Below are 20,452 nucleotides of genomic sequence, written 5' to 3' on the forward strand. Positions count from 1 at the left end.
GTCAGTCCTGTGAAGAGAGAAAACAACAACACAAGACAAAAGACTCATAATTGGATTTACTGTAAGGATACTGGGGAAACGTTGGAACGGCGTGTCATCCAGTTGTGATGAACGATAATAGGAGGACGATCGGGCTTCTCTTCCAATTGGACAGAATAAGTATTGGGATATTGTCCCGGTCGTTGAACGGTCCCTTTGTGAACTTGTGGATGAGACTGATGGGGGTGCGGTATTGAAATCCACACTAACTCGTCTGGTTGGAACTTGGGCTCCCAAGGTGGAGGTTTCTGGACATTAGCTTCGTCCCATAACAGTTTAGCAGTGTTTAGTGAAATAAGGACATCATGATTAAATTTAGTCTAGTTTTTAAACGTCCCTCCTCCTCTAAGGCGAAGCTGCTCTTTGTACAGACCTATGTGTCTTTCCACAACACCGTTGGACTGCGGGTGGTACGGCAAATGAAGATGCCAGGCTACATTATGAAGACAAGCGAATTTGTCCAGAGCGTTTGAATTGAACGGAGGTCCTCCATCAGACTGAATCTCATGAGGAGGTTGCCAGGTAGCAAATACAGCGGTCAAAGCAGAAATGACAGCAGTGGCATTACTTTTCCGTAGGGGGATAACCTGTAACTGTCTCGTTCCCAAATCGACAACAACTAGTCCTTTATTTGGCGGCTTAGACCCTGGGAGGGGTCCCAGTAAATCTACCTGCCAAACTTTTCCTGCTTGAAACTGTGAAGAATCGAAAGCTCCTAGTTGGTGCTTGGTTTTATGGCACTTTTCTTTAGCACATACCTCACAGGCCTGAGCTACCTTTTCCCAATCGCGCCGAGCTCCGTATGAGGCCGGCTCCGTAAGGATTCGGCACCAACGTTGATGGCAAGCTCGTGGTCCCGGGTGACCCCAATTCTCATGAAGCCACGCGAGGAACGGATTTACTTCAGGATCGGTGGTAGATGTGACAGGCAAGGCTATATCGGTTCGGAATGGATCTTCCAAAAGCTTATCAATTACCTCATGCACTGGATCGGTATCTGGACGATGGGACTTAGTGTGCCTAATTAACAGGAGGCGCACAAATTTAGTTAACATTTCCCAAATATCTTGCCAATCATTCAAATGTTCAGAAGGAAAAGCTGTACCCGTAAGAATTTTATAAATGTATTGCGAATCAATTGCGATGATCGGAACTGGGAGTGTATCGTTATGATGTGTCAGACAATGTTCCAGTACCTTAAGGAATCCTAATAATTCACATCTTTGGGCTGAATTATCATCTGGGTCAGCTTGAAGGATTTCCTTATCGTTGCAAGTTTTGCAATAATATCCATAGCCTCTGCCATGTCGGGAGGTCCCATCTGAAGCCATCCATGCCGGGGCAGAAGTTCCATACAATGTAGGGACCTTCTTCTCATCTTCTGGGCTTGGATCAGGTACCGTGTCTTCCAACCTCCAACAATGCCAGTTGTAATGGTGGGTAAGCACTAGCGTATTCCAGGTCTTAGATTCTCCCTGAAAATGTGGGTCAACTCTGCTGCATCTAGCAAGGGTAACAATGTGGCACCGGGAGTGCGTAACGTCCCATGCCCCCTTGCTAAAGGCTCCACCAATTGTTCGGCTAGGAGGATTTTTCCTATAGCTCCATATCGATGTTGTGCCGCTTGAAGTGTTTTATGGGCTGTATATACTAGCTCATCATGAGAATTATGTGCAACAGCCCACACGTGGTTGGTGGTGAACCCGAGGGTCACGGTTAGTGACTCGCCCAGATCGATGGCATGGAGTTGTGTATCTTTAACCATAGCTAGCAGGCGAAGCAGGTTCTGCTGATCTCTTTTTGTCCAGGGTGTAGACTTTCGGGATTTATTACGGATCTGTCGCTGTAATTTGGTGAGGAGTGCCAAATCACTCGGTCCAATATAATGTCGATACCAATTCAAATGACCTAACAGCTGTTGAAAGTGCCTCTTGGTCGTAGGGAAGAATGTTTTCAATGGATCGATGTTAGGACCCTCATGAGAAATTCCGTGGCGGATGGAACCGATGTATCGAGTACCGAGGAACGTAATGTCATCTACAGGTTGTAAACACGACTTTTCCTCGTTGATTGTCCATCCCTCACTCTGAAGGTGAGTGACTAGTTGACTGACTATACTAGTAACTACGGAACTATCACGACCCATGATGGCGATATCATCCACGTAACTCCAAATCTTTAGTTCCTTTTCTGGGGGAAGAGAGTATGAAGCTCGAAAATTCTTTAGGGTGTTATTCATGGCACCAGTGGCTAGTGATGGAGCGTTGCAATATCCTTGTGGACAGACCGTCCACCTGTACATGATGCCATCAATACACATGTTTAGTATTCCTTCCAGGTCAGTTATTGGGATGGAAAAGAACATATTTTTAAGATCCAATGTGACTCCGGTCCACGTACCTTGTTGGAACTGTGCCATCTCAAACATACATTGTGGCAGAGTAGATGGATTAGGTTGTTGAAGTATCTGACACCTTTTGTTGACTTCTCGATAGTCTACAACCATCCGGGCTTCATTTGGCTTTCCAGGTTTCGCTACCCCCCATCCTGATGACAGGTAGGTGCTGGCTATTACAGTCTTAATACAGCCTCGTCGCTCGAGTCACCTCAGGAGGTCAGTAAGGGACTGCTTTAGTGAACCCTTGGTCGGGATTGGTTGATATCGCCAGGTGGAGTTGTTACGAAGTGTTGGTCGATGCCAATCCTGTTCTGGGATAATGACAGGTAATGCCTGTAGCACTTGTTCTTTAAGGTCAAGCGCTTTTATCCCTGGGATCCCTAAAATGTTGATGCCTCCTAGGACAGCCTCTAGGGGATATCGGTAGCCTTGGACCCAAAATTTTACCTTCGTTGTAACAGCGATAGCGTTAAGCCCTTGTACCTTGATCGTTTTGGCGGTCTTTTGATGAGGTATCATTGAGGTAATCACATTGGTCTGAGCTCTAGTATCGAGAAGCAAGAATGCTTGTTGTTGGTCATCCGGATCGGTAGGGTTGCAAACAGTGAGTTCGGCATATGGTCGAGAAACCATAGGGTCAGGTCTGAACTGGAGAAGGCCGCTGGCGGAGCCGCCAGCCATCATTCATTTTTTGATGAGTCCTCAAATTTGAATCCTAATGCTTCAGCCAGACGAGACTGGCCCCTTTCTCCCAAAATTCATAGCTGCACCTTTGTAAGTCCAGTGCGGGATAGAAGAAAACCAAACATGGTTCTTTCCTTCAGGGTTCTTTCCTTCGGGGTTCCTGGAGGTGATCACCCTTGCTCTCGTTGGGGGATAAATTCTTGCCATCTGGGTCTCAGTGTTCCGGCTGGGTATACTGAAGATCGGTCCCTTATAGTATCAGAAGCTTCTTCACCTTGTTGCATAAGTGCTTGTAGACGTGGGGATGGCCTAAAAGATTTCCCACCAGTTGACCTGCCATTGGGTTCAAGAAGAGTTGGAGTGTAACGGCATTTGCTCCTCCATATACCTCCACACAGGCCTCTATAGCTTCCAAGGGCATTGGGATTGCCCCAGGGTCCGATAGGTGGTGATGAGCCCATCTCTCTTTTCGTTGCATGGCAGTTAGTCCCATGGGATTTGTCCTCGGAGTCCATGAGAGATATGACACTCCAACTATAGCTAGGAGGAGTTGCTCCACGGTAGCCTTCTGTGGACAACCTTCGTGCCAGGTGTGAAATTTGTGGGTTACCTGTCCCACTACGAGCGCCGGGATTGGGATGGGCCAGTGGGCACTGTCTGTGACCACATTCAAATCGGTAGCACGCCCACCACTCCATGCCGCCTGTCGGGTCAAGGCACTTGCTTCTTCTTTGTCCAAGGTGTCAGATCCGAATTCCACTATTAACCGTCCTAACCACATTGCCAAGGTCTCTCCTGATCTTATCTTAGATTCCTTGCAAAGCTCTTGAATCTCTGGTCTGGTGCGTGTGCGTGAGATAATAGTGGTACGTGTAGCACCATCTTCATCTGCAACATGCTTCATCACAGCTACCGGGTGAGCTGCGGTAGAGAAAGAGTTAAATTCTTCATCTGGGAGCGTTGGGTATATCTCTCCTCCCATTGCCTCCTCCCCTTGGCAAGGAGGCGGGGTCATTGGGAACGACGTCACCTCAGGGGGCGGAGACGCTAGGCGGATCCCCGCCGGGTCTTCTGAAGCTCCACCCCTCTTTTCCGGGTTCCCCAGATGGCTCGCGCTTCTTTCGGCGCCATTTTCTACTAGCGGTATCATGCGGTCGGTGCTATTAATAAGCTCCGCTCCGGAGCTTTTTGCTGCCCGCTCCAGCGACTTCTTACCCGCCGTATGCATCTGTGCCTCTAAATTTGATATTCCCTTAGCAGACCCGCTACTGTACGGAACAGCACATTTATCATTTTTCCCTTCTTCCATTTGGTCAGACCCCATCTCGGCACATGACGGCCCTTAGTTTCCAAGTCCTCCCGGAGCTGAATAAGGAGCTCATGGCCCCGCGACTCCGGCACCAAATCCGGACAGTTAAACCAGTCCGTGGGGGTGGATTCCCCTCCTTCCCTTAAGTATCGAATGCATTGAGCGAACTCTTGAGCGGGGGTCAGCTTCTCTGCCTTCCGCGCTTTTACCCCAGCTAGGGATATGGTTGAGGTTTCCTCTGGGGGTCGATAATAGACCCGGTCGCTCCCCATTATACATCCAAACTCCCCAAGGGATAGCTTAGTTCTCCATTCCTTCACTACGGCTTCTTCTCTCTTTACAGAGAAGTAACCATCAATATTTCTTTCATTCCCTTCTACCGCCTGGTGGTAAGTGATATGCGCCCATAGATCGTTGGCGTTCTCTACGTGGCGGGTCCCGGTGCGGCAGGGGCAGCACCCGATTAGGTTCTTCTCCATCACCGTGCCCTTTAATCCCATCCTCGTCGCCATGTCTCGGACGGCCAAAGCCGACTCGAGGTGATTCAATAATTACTCATTCGTCGGGGTGGGCTGGTGAATAGAGAGGCCGAGAAAGCTTTATGGTTGTAAAACTTTACTTATGTTGCTTGCTGTTGCGATGAAAACGGTCCGGTCGTCTGAACAACTACGTTAGCTGTTCCAGCTGGCAGGGCTCAGGCCAGCACATCCGTCTACAAATCGGGCCGGCAGGGAAAAGGATACGTCTGGGATTGCGCTCAGCGATGGGGAGAAGAATCGATAGGTGATCAGTCTATCGATCAGCTCAGCCACGAGTCAGATCTCTTCAGAAGCACTCTGCAGTGTGCTCAAAGTTCTCCGACTTGGGCGGAAGTCACGCTAATTTTTAAACGGCTAGCAAGCCAATTACCAGCTGCCACGTGTGCATAATTTAGAACTAGCCAATAGCGGGACACAAATTTACATTCGAATGGCGGGAACTCTCTTGCACCGGGGGTTTTCTGCAGCAACAGAAAGCCTTTACTTTGCAAGAGACTCTCATGTGGCGGGAAAATTCCACCGTGCCGAGGCACCAAAATCACTGGGTTGTGACACCCAGGACATCGGGCGCAGCTACATGCCACTATCAATGGGGAGGACTATGCTGAGCCACCAGCCTCACCAGCCCCAGACACATGGTAAGCCCTGCACTGGGGTGGGGGGCCACTCTACTCCAGTCCTCACCCCTGCTCCCAGCCTCCCCTTCCTGCCTGGCCTGCCCACACTTTCCTGGCCCTGGGTTTCCCCCACAACACACAGGGAGGTGGGACACAGTGCAAAACTTTATTGAGCAGCCCATGCCCCAGCAGCTAGGCAGCTATAGGCCTCTCACATGCTGAGGAACAAGTCAATGATGGCAGTAATGTCCTCCTCAGCAGCGGTGGCAGAGACATATAGTGATGCCACAGGTAGCATTCCAGGCAGTGGCATAGGTTGTAGGGCAGCCGAGGCTTGCCTTCTCACCTTTATAGCTCAAGGCCCCAAACTGGGAGCACGGGTATGCCCAGGGCACCTGGAGGAACAGCAGCAGCAGGACATAGTAGATTGGGCACCCCTCAGCCTACACAAACAGCTCATCATGCACTGCCAAGGGCACATGCAACAGGGGCACATTTAGGGTTCAGTGGCGGTATGGTGGGGGGGGACGGGGTGGCCCCAGGGCGCTTCCCCAGAGAGGCCTCCCAGCATGGAAGGTGGAGACTTGGCCAGCTCCTCATCCCAGTTGTCCAGAAGTCTCATGCATCTCAATCCTGGGCACCATGGGCTGTGTAGCAGTGTAGCAGAGCAGTTGGCCTGCACAGGGAGATTTTGGGGAGCGGGATGTGGAATCATGGCAGCATGTGCTTCCAGGAGCCTGGCCTGTCCCACTCTGGGGCAGGGGAGGCAGACTGCCTGTGGCCAGCACCCAGTGGCCTGCCAGACCTAGGGGAGTGTGTGGGGATGGGGGGTTTGGTCAGTGGCCACCTGGGCCTGGGCCTGCCCTGCTGACTTACCATGGTCCCTGGGCACCCATGCATGGCCAACCCCCAATCTGAGGCAGGGCAGTGCATGGCCCCTGGTGCAGGGCATCTTATCTCCAGACTGTTGCAAACTTGAACAAAAGGCTTCTGTCTCCTGGCTCTGCAGATCCAGCATCTGGACTTGGGGGAGTGGCCATGGAACCAGCGGGGATGCCAAGTCAGGGAAGCTGCTGCCCAGTGCCACAGCCCTCCAGATGCACCAGCTGCACCAGAGGCACTACAGGATCAGACCCTCCTCCTCCAGCAACGGTTGGTGGTGGCCAAGGAGCAGGAGCAGACCACCTGGGCCTGCTGAGAGGAGAACTTGGCTCAGGAGGAGAGGTGGCAGAACGAGGACCTGGCTCACCAGGAGAGGTGGCAAGTGGAGGACATCACCAGGGAGGACCTGGTCCAAACTGGCTTCTGTGCGAGCCGCCTCCCGATCCCACCCATGTCGCCATGAGCAGGCCGGGAGCGATATGCGGACCCGTCTTTGTGCACGCGGGCTGTGGCTAGCAGCCCGGGCACGCGGGGTCGGAGAAGACCGGTGGTGAGCTAGAATTAGGCACGGACGTGTAACGGTTGATTTAAAGATTGTTTATTTACACCAAAGATGGTCGTGGTGTAGGCTGGACAGTTTTCAGGTTCAGCTCCACTTAAATCCTCGTTAGAGGACTATGACAATTCGTTCTTGGCCCCGGAGTTATTGAAGCTCTGCGGGTTCGGTAGTTTTTCGTATAGGAAGGGATACGTCTAGGAATTTATCGGCGACGGGGAGAGGCTAGAGGCTGTTTGTTCTTTTTCCCGGAGTTGTTAAAGCTCTGCAGGTTCGGTTATCAGGCCTCTATTACCTTTTAAGAAAAGCATTGGGTCCGTAAGGATCCGCAGCGCTTAGAGATCTTCACGCTCTTCTTCTCGAACTCCAATTGCTTTCTCTCCAACTTGGGCAGAAACCACCCAAGCTCTTTATACGGCTAGCAAGCCAATCGCTAGCCACCACGTGTGCATGTATTAGAATCGGCCAATAATGTGGCACGAATCTTTATACAAATGGCAGGAACTCTTTGCACCGTGCATTTCTTGGATGCAAAAAGAAATGCACCATGCAAAGAAAGCTACAAATTGGCGGGAATACTCCTTTGCACCGGGGTTCTCTTCTGTAGCAGAAAACTCTACCGTGCAAAGAAGCTGCAATTTAGCGGGAAAATAATTTAGCGGTGCCGAAGCACACACAAACAAAAAATCACAACTTTGGGTTGTGACATCCCCCCTTGCTAAGAGCATAGCTAAATTATGCTATATACTCATATCTAGAACTTTGTCGTGAGTCGTCAAACGAACAGATAAGCAAACAAACATAAAATTTGCTGTCCTGGGATTGAGTTACATAATAATCAAGAAACAATAATTAACACAAACACATAATCTGTTTTATAACAAAACTGTATGATCAGGGCTTTAGTGGATGTTATGGCGAAGTCGTACGTCAGGCCCTCACTTTTTCCAATGATGTTATCCTTCTCAGGGCTTCTCTTTGCCACGCACTCTGAATCTCGGATCTGTAAACAGAAAACTTCTAAAAAAAAATAGATTAGTAATCTTATTTAATAGATTTAAACAATTTTTATGGCTCATATTCTCAGTTGGATGAAATCGTTGAGGATCCATCATCTGGCTCTTCTAAATAACAAAAACCTAACTCGTAGGCCAATTGCCATTGGCCTGCGTCTCCTAAAATCCGAAGCTGCCGTTTATTGAGTCCAGAACGCTGTAGGAGAAATCCAAACATGTATCGCTTCTCTAGGGTTTTTGGTGGCAGTGGTGGAAAATCGGATTTACGATGTTTGGTGCCTTGAAGTTTAGTCGGGTGTCAACAGTCCGGATCAAGAGATGATCTTGGCTCCATTAGGATATGCAGTTGTGACAACTGACAAAGAAGATTGCTTACAGGTTGATTTACTATTGGACTGAGCAGAATTCAGAGGACGACGATATTTTTTCGCCCATATATCTCAAGGCAACTATCTAAGTTGTGAACGGTCACTGGAACGGTTCTGGGATCTCGTAGATGATGATGAGGCCATGGTCTTATTCGCTGGAGTGATGTTAGTCCCAGCGCACACGCTCTGGGGTTCCAGGCACAGTATGAGACTCCGATAATTGCTAGCATGAGATGCTCTGCGCCGGTATGTTTTGGTCGTCCTTCATGCCATATGTGGGCTTTTTGACCGATCAGTCCTGCAACAAGCACTGGCAGTGGAATAGGCCAGTGAACTTTGACCGCTACCATGTCGATGTCAGTGGCATGTCCTCTACTCCACGAAGCTTGTCTGACCAAGAAGCTTGCTTCTTCCTGGTTCAGTAGGTTGGATCCAAGTTCCACGACTAAATGTCCCAGCCATACAGCTAGAGTCTCTTCAGGTTGGATTCTTGATTCTCTACACAAATCCTGTAGTTCAGTTCTGGTGCGAGCATAGTAGGCAGTAGCAACTCGGTTAGTCGTTGTTGTAGGCTGAACTGCCACTGCGGGAGTCACTGCTGCTGTTACTGCTTCAGGCAGGAGGGGCGGATGCGCTCCTCCGCTTGACTCTCTCCTTCATCGGCAGGAGGGCGTGGGTGGCAGAGGCGTCACCGCGTCGCTAGGCGGGGTTGCCGGAGACGACGCTGCGTCGATGGGCGGAGTCGCTGACCGAACTCTCGCGGGTTTCTCCGAAGCTCCACCCTTTTTTTCCGGTTCTTCCACGCGGTCTCCCTCTTGTTCGGCGCCATCTTGGGCTGGCGTTTCAGGATCCCTTCTCTCAGCCACGTTTTTGACCGCTTGAACAGCCATCTGAAGCTGGGCTTTCAAACTTAAATTCTTGTACATTAGATTAGTAATTGTACGAAAAGTTGCACAGCATTCTCCCCCCTTGTCGTACCGCAAGGCCACCCTCTTATTTGCGGCGCGTTCCTCCATCTCCAGATCTTCGCAGAGCTCGGATGGAAGCTCGCAATCCCTTAATCTAGCCGCCATGAGGGGAGGGAACCAGCCAATTGGCTCCAGTTCTTCACTCTCCTGAGCATATCGTAGGCATCGGGCACGCTCCCAGGTGAAGGTTGGGTTCGTTTCGCCCGCCGGGTTGGGTCCGGCGAGGGACACAGTATCAAGGGGCCTGAACAGGACCCGTTCGTCTCTCATTATACACCCGAAGGCCGCGGGGAGCAAATGTACTTCCCTCTCTCTCGGGGCTCCGTCTTCGGAGACTCCCTCTTCTCCCTTTAGCGCTGATAAATCTCTCACCCGTTCCGCCCGCCTGGTGATAAGCAATATGCGCCTCCAATTCCTCAAAGCTTTTCACTTGGCGTTTGTTATCGCACCAAGGGCAGTTCTTAACCAATTCTAGCTCTAGCGGGTTTTCTCCTAATCCCATCCTCGTTGCCATGTGCAAGCCGCCTCCCGATCCCATCCATGTCACCGTGAGCGGGCCGGGAGCGATATGCGGACCCGGCTTTGCACACGCGGGCTGTGGCTAGCAGCCCGGGCACGTGGGGTCGGAGAAAACCGGTGGCGAGCTAGAATTAGGCACGGACGCATAATGGTTGATTTAAAGATTGTTTATTTACACCAAAGATGGTCGTGGTGTAGGCTGGACAGTTTTCAGGTTCAGCTCTGCTTAAATCCTCGTTAGAGGACTATGACAATTCGTTCTTGGCCCCGGAATTATTGAAGCTCCGCAGGTTCGGTTCTTGGCCCCGGAGTTATTGAAGCTCCGCGGGTTCAGTAGTTTTTCATATAGGAAGGGATACGTCTAGGAATTTATCGGCGACGGGGAGAGGCTAGAGGCTGTTCGTTCTTTTTCCCGGAGTTGTTAAAGCTCTGCGGGTTCGGTTATCAGGCCTCTATTGCCTTTTAAGAAAAGAGTTGGGTCTGTAAGGATCCGCAGCGCTTAGAGATCTTCACGTTCTTCTTCTTGAACTCCAATTGCTTTCTCTCCAACTTGGGCGGAAACCACCCAAGCTCTTTATATGGCTAGCAAGCCAATCGCTAGCCGCCATGTGTGCATGTATTAGAATCGGCCAATAATGTGGCACGAATCTTTATACAAATGGTGGGAACTCTTTGCACCGTGCATTTCTTGGATGCAAAAAGAAATGCACCATGCAAAGAAAGCTACAAATTGGCGGGAATACTCCTTTGCACCGGGGTTCTCTTCTGTAGCAGAAAACTCTACCGTGCAAAGAAGCTGCAATTTAGCAGGAAAATAATTTAGCGGTGCCGAAGCACACACAAACAAAAAATCACAACTTTGGGTTGTGACAACTTCCTGGCCCTGGAATGAGAGCAGCTCCAGGTCTTGTGAGACCAAAATAGGATCTTGGGCCAGGCCATAGAGGATGATGACCGTCATACTCTGGACACTGTCCTGGGCCTGGCAGTCTTGTGAGTGCCTGCTGCTGCCCGGCCCCTGTCCCTAGCCCCACAGACCCCCTGACAGCTTCTTACCACCCCACAGCATGCCCCACCTGGTCCTGGGAGGAGGTCCTCCTGCCACTTCCCTCCCACAGGATCCCCTGGCCCAGCCCCTACCCCTGTGTGCCACCACCTGCCTGGGCCCATCCCTGCTGCTTGCCCCAGCTCTAAGTGGACATTGAGCTAGAGATGTCTGGAATGGTGCCGAGACTGGATGTCAGCCATGCTGGGCCTGGACTCTACCAGCTAAAAGGGGAGCCAACCGCTCCAGAGGAGCACTGGTTGCCATCAACCCTGAGCGAGCCCTCCACCCACCAGATGTGCCATGGCATGCACACCCATGGGGGAACAGCCTGAGTCCAGGGTGCTGGCCAACTGCCCCCAGGCTCTGCCCCTAGGTGCCCCCACCCTATGCCCCCGCCACTCCAGGACAGCAAAACACAGACTTTGTAAATAGTTTCACACTGGGAAGAGAGATTTTTTGATTGTTGGTGGGTGGGGAGGGTGGTGGAGGGAGCTCTGTTTGTTGAGTGGGGAGGAATGGGGGTGTGTCATGAGGAGAATAAAGATTTCTTCTTTGGACATGTGTCTGGCATGAGAGTGGTACTGGAGATGGGCAGGGAGGCCTGTGGGCTGCAAGGCAAGTGGGCTAGAGCTGGGAATGCTTCAGGGGGTGATCTGCGGCTGCTGCCGCAGCTGGTACTCCCACTGCCAAGCCACCTCTGCAACCTGTGCCTCATCCACCCAGGCTTCATGGAACAGCTCTCCCTTGGCCTCACAGATATTATGCAGCACACAGGCTGTGATGATAACCCAGGGGAGATTCTTGTTGGCAACCTAGAGGTAGGCAGTGAGGGAGTGCCAGTTGCCCTTGAGGTGGCTGAAAGCACACTTGACCAACGCGTGGGTCCAGTCCAGGTGCCAGTTAAAGTGGGCCTGGCAGGGGTCTAGGTGGCCAGTGTTAGGGCCTCATCAGCTAGGAGAGGAGCGGGTAGGCTGGGTCTCTGATGAGCAGGGGTGGGACAACCACAGCATCTAGCTGCAGGCCCAGCATCCCCAGTGTGAAGTGCCCACTCTCCATGAGTCCTGCCAGCCCAGAGTTCCTAAAAGTGTCATGCATGGGGTCATGCATGGGCATTATGCACGCTGCCTGCCCAGCCAGTGTTCACATGAGTGAATGTGTCCTGGTGGTCCATGATGGCCTGCATGACCAGAGTGGAATCCTCTGTGGCTATAATAGAGGTGGTCTCCATGTGGCGGGCATGTGACCTGTATGTGGGTCCCATCCAGGACCCCGATATACTGGGGGAACCCTAGTGCACAGAACCTTGCCACCGCCACCTGGGAGTCATGGACATGGAGGACGGTGTCCACCAGCATGTCCTGGAGGGCAGTACACACATCCAGGATGGTCTCCCCAGTGGTGGCCTTGCCCATGCCAAACAAGGGCTGGCTGGTGCAGTGGGCCCAGAGACAGTGGGGCTGGAGGCCCAGGAGAGTAACAATGGCCCCAGCAGTAGCTTTATGGAGCCACTCATCAGTGTCCCTGGCATCAGCAGCTGCATGGTGGTGGTGGCCCTGGGAGGGCACGTTGCAGGTGGGTAGGCAGTGGTTGGTCATGGGGGAGCTGAATAAATCAAGATGGCCATGAGCCAGCCATCAGTCAGTTAGACAGGCCAGCAGGATGATTGTGGTGGCCAGCAGGTTCTTAGAACACTGCTTGTTGCTGCCAGGGCCAGGGACTGGGGCAGCCATAGTGCAGGAAGGCAGGGTAGGCACAAAGTGACTGTGTGCTGCCTCTGCACATCCCATGCTGCTCCTGAGAACAGGAAGGGGCTGCCCAGACAGCACAGAGCGGAGCTGCCTTTTAAAAAGGGCTGCCAGGTAGGCCTGTGTGAAGCGGCTAGTATTCACTTCGGATTTGGATTCAGCCAATTTGGGGGAGAGTGATTCGATTTGGTGATTTGAATCACTGTCTCGAATCGATTCAGCTGAATCTGATTCGGTGATTTGGCCGCTGCCGAATCATACAAATCTCCAAATCAGACAGGACCCATCCCCCGCCCACTCTCCCAGCCATTTTTTTTGTCTCCCAATTCAATTCAGATTTGGTCATTCGACCTCTGAATCAGGCCAAATCTTCTCTGAATCAAATCAGTGACCAAAGCTTCACGCACCCCATTATGCAAGTAACTGGTTAATCATGTAACAAAGTTAGTCTGGCCACGTATGCAAAATAAGACTGGCCACAAGTGCAAAGAAATTATCACGCAATTGACTAGATAATCATGCAATAAATTTAGACCAGCCACACATGCGAAATAATTATCACACAATAAAAATGACTATCCAACTATAAAAAGAGACAACCAGCTATCAAGTCTGTGCTTGAAAATGTGTAACAGCACTATAACTGGTTTCTATCTAGCTTTAATTTGAACTTGTAGCAGGGGCCTTAGAGAAATCACTTACTTTATTAGTCTAGACAAAGATCACCATACATGTGTGGTTGCAGGAAGTACATTTTGCATGTGCACATGTATGCATCCTGTTCATGTGAGTAATTACATTCTTGACTATTTCTAAACCTAACTGAACCATTAAAAGTGATTAACAATCAAAGAATAGTGTCAGTGACATGCAAACTATGTTGTTATTGGTTTTGTTCAGTAATAATCCTTTTTCTTTTTGTAATCATGCATTATGGCACTTTTATTCTTTTTTTGCTCTACCCTGAGGTTATTGTAGTGGTCTGGTGTCCTAGTCGACCATCACCCCTTCACACACTTCCATTGTTATGCTATTTATTTTATTACATTTTATTATTTAATTTGCCCATCTTTCTTAATGAGTGTTTTAACAGCTAAATTAATAAGTAACAGAATAGAACAGACCCTGGTTAGTGAAATGAGAAAGTGTCGTATTGCAAAACTTGTGATCCAAAATCAATAAGAATCTCCTCCACTTCTATGGCTGAATTCATCATGAACTCTTCACTCCCAGCCTATCTTTCACAGTAAGCACCAGTGCAAGCTTTAAAAGTTTCCGTGTTCTCTTTTCAACTTCATTTTAATACTAAGATATAATTGGGATCTGTTCAGTAACAAATGAAAGAGAGGGTGGGTACACAATATTTATAATCCTAGGTTTTGTGCCTTTTCTTTGTGTTTAATTCTCATCTCAGAAGTAATAGTATCACTTAAGCACCACTTCTCTATGGTAATAAAAAGTATAACGCTGATGAGCAGGCTGAGCTGAAAGAGTAGAAGCACTGGAAAGATACCCAGAAAGCAGGTGAAATAGATACTGTCTGTAAAAGGATGCCATAAGGAATAAAGCGTTACTATCATTGTAATGCAAATTTCACACAAAAATGCTATCAGAATTCAAGTGTAAAAGGAAGCAGGACTGATGCTCCCAGGGCTATAATGTAATAGAATTTCCTCCTTTGCTACTGAAGACAATGTTCTTTGGGTAAATCTGATATCTTTTATTAGACCAACTCAAATAGTTGGAAAAATTCTTCTTAGCAAGCTTTTGGGCACAAACAACCTTCATCTGGCTGAGGAAGCATCTACAGATGGTCTCTGCTCTTCCTGGATGGAGTGGTAAAGCAGCCAGAGGCCAGCATGTATGCAAGAAAAGCAGTCAGTTAAAATGTAAATTGAGGTGGTCAGTTGGTGAGAGACAGGGCAGGGAGGAGAGGGTAAATGAGTGTAGCTGTAGTCAAAGGATGAGAGACAGGAGGGAGAATAACTGGTAAAAAGTGGAGGGTTACCTGGGGACTCAGATGTTAGGCAGGTTATAATGTGTCATAAATCCAATGTCTATATAGGCCATGATTTTTTGCATGCAGTACATTGATGAAGTAAAGTTCATGGACTCATCTGTGAAAGGTATTTTGTAAATTCCCTCTGAGGATTCGAACTGAGAAAGTGAAGAGAGTGGTTTTCTTGTGAGAAATGTGCCCCCACAGGTAATTGGGTATTCTTGTCTTTGATAGATTTTTAGTGTGTGTTCAATCTGGTGTGCAGTTGTTGTTTGGTTTCTCCTACATATTTTCCATCAGGGCGTTTGGTGCACTGGATGAGATATATTGCATTTCTAGAGGTGTTTAAGCAACAAACCTCACCAACATCATCACCAGAAGCAAACTTCCTATAGCCCAAACACACCGAATGGATCCGGACCATGCCAGGACAAGAAATGTAAACCTGCCAACACATCTCCACCACCCCCACAATCAATTACTACACCCCACAACAGAGCCATCTACATTCCTGGCTCTTACACCCGCACCTCCAGAAATGTAATATGGGGGCACGTTTGTCACAAGAAAACCACTCTCTCTCCAATCTCTCCCTTCTAATCCTCAAAGAGAATTTACAAAATACCTTTCACAGATGAGTCTATGAACTTCACCTATTCAATCTACCATATACAAAAAATCATAGACTAAATATAGACATTGGATTTATGACACATTATAACCTGCCTAACATCTGAGTCCTTCCACTTTTTACCAGCTACTCTCATTCCTTCCACCCTCCCGCACCCTCCTGCCTCTCATCCTTTGGCTACAGCTACATTCATTCCTCCTCTCTCACCTACTGACTACCTCAATTTACATTTTAACTGATTGGCTTTCTTGCATATCTACTGGCCTCTGGCTGCTTTACCACTCCATCCAGGAAGAGCACAGACCATCTGCAGATACTTCCTCAGCCTGATAAATGGTGTTTGTGCCCAAAAGCTTGCTAAGAAGAATTTTTCCAAATATTTAAGTTGGTCTAATAAAAGATATCAGATTTACCCAAAGAACCTTGTCTGCCTATGTCTTTAGACCAACATGGCTACAACCTACATTCTTTTGCTACTGACATTTTTTTACTTACCGTTTTTTCCCCCTTCCCTCCACCCTCCTACAGAAATCCTGTGTTGTTATTAAAACCAGTCCTCTTGAAAAGACAGGGCAATGGATGATAGAAGGATGTTCTCAACACAGAGGTTTTATATGCCAGAAAAAGAGTGGTGAGTTCAGTTTCACTAATCTTGCAAATTAAAACACATTAACACTTCCATTTTTAAAGGGTTTTGTTTAAAATGTTGGGAGAGTGAGTATGCATGCACACTTGTGCATATAAACATAGTAGAGGAGATCTACAAAGACAATATATAGTGTAAGGCGAGTAAGTTGAATGATAATGGAAGTTATTAAGTAGTTAATAAGTAGTCCCAATTTTGGAATGGTACATTGGATTATTTGTATAATATTTGGCAAGCATTAGTATAATACAGTGGCACTTGTTTGATCTAGGTGTGATATGGGCCAGTGTTACATACACAGCTCCGATTTGTAGTTTATACCTCATCAACACTGGTCTGTTCTGGTTCTGAATTCCTCAAAGAATTCCAATTATTCATAGTTAAGGATTTATAATGTGAATAAACATCTTCTAGGATCAATACTAAACTCATTTGTACTTATGATTGTGTAAAACACATGTGTACTTAATGCTTCCAACCTCAAAATGTGGTTTTGATTACTGCTATTTTGAAAAGCTCAGTTCATCATTGATATTAAATTAGAAGGTTTTCCTATTTACAATTAGTACTGTGCTGCTTTGTTTTTTAATATTCCAGGTGTTTGTTGCTCAGTAAGTAGCACACTGTACATCTAAATCCCAAAGATTATCTTTGTATATTTTTATCTTTCCCCTTTTTATTGCAGACTCAAAATTATATAAACCCTTGACAGCTATTCCAAATGATGGTTTTTCCCATTTTGGTGATAGTAGCTATTCACTCATCCAGTCCAAAATGACATGGGAGGAGGCACGAAAGAACTGCATGGATAGATCATCAGAACTTGCCAGCATTTTAGATCCATACAGCCAATCATTTGTGTGGCTATTGATACTAGAACATGGGAACCCAGTTTGGATTGGTCTTAACAGCAATGTGGTAAGAATATCAGATAGGATGCAACTGATCCAGGTTATTTCAGTCTTCATTTTTCCTATTCAAATTATATGAGCAGCCATTACCATAGCTGTATTTAGCTGGATTCCCCATGCTCTTAAACCAAACATGTCAGACTGCAGAGGTGACCTCAGCAACAAATATTGATGTTAGGATAATCTAGGCCAGAAATTCATCAAACAGAACCATTTAGTAAAGAGCTGATTTCAGTGAATGAATGGCCTTTAAATGCATATGCATAGAAAGAGAGTCTTGACAAGTGGTATTCAACATGTAGAGCTGTGGTAGAGCTTGTAATCTAAATATAGAGCTTGGCCAAGGGGTTCCCATTATTTTCTACCACATGATGAGCTTCTTTTGCCTTCAAAAATGCTCAAAAACTAAATTCATAGAGGAATTAAACCCATGTGTTTGGTCATGCCAGAGATTTAACAGAAGAACATGAAATATGTCATATTGGGTCTGACCAGTGGTCTGTCTGTCTCCGACACTGCAAGCATTAGAAGCTTAGAGAGTCTATATATGTACAGGGCATGTCTAGTATAATTCAGCCCCTGTCATATTCTTTCTGAGTTCAACCATCACTGGTTTGGAGATGTTAGAAGATACGTTCCCTGACTATTCTTTTGAATAGATCTCTTCAGTGACATCACATCTAAAGTTCATACCATACAACATATTCCAATTTTTTTTGGATGCAGTAAACCATTGTTCTTGACAGAAACAATGTACAAAGGGGAATGAGAAGGAGTCAAAGGTATAACAAGACTGAAAATTATCCTGGTTTAATCTTCCTATTTTAACCATTATAATGGTTTAATCTTCCTATTTTAAATTATATTTGGTGTAACTTTTCCTTTGAAGAAACTGGAATATTATGGGTAGGAACCTTTTGTTACTGAGAAAATATTATATTTCCTCTTTTTGACACTGGGGTTTATAAATATTTGGATTGTAAGTGTGCTTTGATATTTTATGTTCCCCCATGTGGAATCATAGTCATGTGACTACATAACCATAGCTAAAGTATAATGGCTTTTAATAGAGCCCTTCTATCTATACTGTTACTCTGTAAGGGAAAGTCAGGCTTATAGTTTTACTCCCAACTTTTTCCTGTCTTCCCTCATGATACCTCTCTTCATCCTAGAACATCCTCATAATTCTTAAATCCTTATTTGAAGTAGAAGAGGTAGAGTAAACTTATTCCTGAGGAATTTCAATTACAGACCACTCTGTGCTCTCATTAATGTACAACTTCATATCTTATTCTAAGCACAGTTCACCCAGAGTACAGCACCATAGATTGTTCATCTAGTGCTTTATTATTATTAATCATAAAACATGTTATTAGTATGTTTTTGTACTGCTATCCAGAGGTGGACAGCAATGTACACAAATGTTAGTTGTATGTTTATGTTATTTTGCTAGGGTAGTATGTATTGCTATATGGATGTAATAAGCCAACCTTGAAGTTATCCAATTGATTTTATTTTCAGACAAATGGCAATTACAAATGGATAGATACATGGAGAATGGATTATACTCAATGGGCGACTAAGGAGCCAAAACAGACAATAGCCTGTGTCTATGTAGATCTTAACGGATTGTGGAAGACAGGGTCATGTACCAAAAAATATTTCTCTGTCTGCAAACATTCTGATGGTAAGCAATGTAATTTAACTGTTTAAACTGGGGAGCATGGAGGTCCATTAACAGGACTGATTAGGATACTTAAGCTGCCAGAGAACATACTAGTCTTAAGGGTTAGACAAGACCTTTGGGTCTTTCAGTACAGGAAAGCAAGACAACAAAAGCACAACTAAGAGGAGATCCTGGAGAACGGAGGTGGTATGTGTGTGCTGAGCACCTGAAAATTGTGTCTGGGGGTGGAGGTATGATTGTGCACACACAGGAGAGTCTTATGGCAAATGAGCTGCTGCTGTGGTGCAGGCTCCTGGTCCTGCTGCTGTTGCCCCAGTGCTGGCTGCTTCTGCCACATAGGCTCCCTTGGGGCTGCCATACTGGTCCACACCATCTTAATTTATTGCAAAAAAAAAGTTAGTTCATTCTGAAAACTGTTAACATTCTTCCTGGAACTCACTCAGTTTGTACTCTAGTGAGGGCATTTTTCATTTATTTTTCACAACCTATAGACCTGAACAATTATCTGCCTGATTTAGTGAATAAATTATGTGTTATGGACAAGAACCCCACTCCCATCCCATGAACTCCATGTCTGATGAATGCAGACTTGCTACAAATTAAAATCTTATTAACTTAGCTACTGCCAGATTTAATGAAGAATGTCAATGCCTCCATGTTAGGTGTTGTGTGGCCCCTGGAGTAGAATCCAAAGGCCAGAGTTATGTGCCTTTTCTTTTCTATGTAATTCAGAGGAGAGTTAAGTATCTCAGAAGTGTGATTACTGAGTGAGAAGCTGCCTATACAGACCCAATAGTAACCAGTGAACATCTGAAATCATACCTCTTTGCAGAGCTTAGAGGCCTGACTCAGAGCTGCAAGGGAAGCTCTTCCATCCTTATGGGTACAAGAGCCTAGAACCCATTCCTGATTGTAGGGGGCCATGAATGTTCACTAAAAAGAGTAAGCATGACCTGGTCTTTTAAAATCCAGCTGGAGAAGGACCAGAAGCCAGGTGATAATATCTCTTCTACTTAAAAGTTCTTAAGAGGTAGAAATATTTGGCCAGGAGGTGGAAGGTGGGTTTTAATCCCTCCTCAGCCTTGGAGATTCAAACCTAAATCCTCCACTCTCTTAAGAGAACTGCCAGTATACAGTCTCTGTAACTGAAACTTGTCCGCTTGGTGAGTAGGGCATTTAGCCCTGTTATCAATAGTATTTCTGTTTTTTTAATCTAAGATTTATCAAAAATATCTTATCCAAAATTTCTGTTTCTAATATAGACTGTGTAAATAATTCTGGAAGGAGGGAATGGGACTCAAGAGCCCTTCTTCCCACCTGAATGTCCTAATTACTGAGCGACAGTGCTCTTCTTTGCTTGCCCTCTTTGACCTGTTCTAGTCAGTTTGGTAACTATCTAAACCATTGATTCTAATTACACTTACCTAATCTGGTCTTCCTGCAAAATTAGAAAGGCATGGACCCAATATCCATTCTTATTAGGAAAAACTAGGTGAGGAGCCACAATGTATTTATATACATAAGCTTTAGTGTGACTCAAGGAGGTTCAACATTACCTAAAATTACCTATGTTCTCCTCAAAGAATAAGGAAGAATACATTAGAAAATAAAAAATTACATGCAAAGCATATTAATTTTATTACTCTATGAGATTTTCTACCTTAGCAAAACAAAAGAAATGTAGCTTCAAGGCTGCATATATCTTAATAGGGACAGAAACTGCGTAAGAAATAGACTTGTATACTCATAGAATGAGAATATAATTTGGCCGAGCATTTACATTTAATTTATTCTCTAGTCCATTTTTTGGAATACATTTTGGTTTCACAAGGCTACTTGTGAAACCACAGGTCTTTTTGTAAGAGAATTGAATACAAACTACATCATTTC

General features: G+C 46.5%; 1 protein-coding gene across 1 annotated transcript in view; it reads left to right on the forward strand.

Annotated features, from left to right (window-relative positions):
- Positions 1 to 20,452, forward strand: part of LOC102567778 (macrophage mannose receptor 1) — a 96,127-nt gene that overhangs the window by 59,329 nt on the left and 16,346 nt on the right. Inside the window, exons 23-25 of the mRNA XM_059729057.1 lie at positions 15,847 to 15,949; positions 16,650 to 16,882; positions 18,397 to 18,562. Of these exons, the coding sequence (XP_059585040.1) occupies positions 15,847 to 15,949; positions 16,650 to 16,882; positions 18,397 to 18,562 (502 nt within the window). The remainder of the gene's footprint in view (positions 1 to 15,846; positions 15,950 to 16,649; positions 16,883 to 18,396; positions 18,563 to 20,452) is intronic.

This window comes from Alligator mississippiensis, chromosome 5 (genome assembly GCF_030867095.1).
Source record: "Alligator mississippiensis isolate rAllMis1 chromosome 5, rAllMis1, whole genome shotgun sequence".
In the NCBI taxonomy this organism is placed as follows: domain Eukaryota; kingdom Metazoa; phylum Chordata; order Crocodylia; family Alligatoridae; genus Alligator; species Alligator mississippiensis.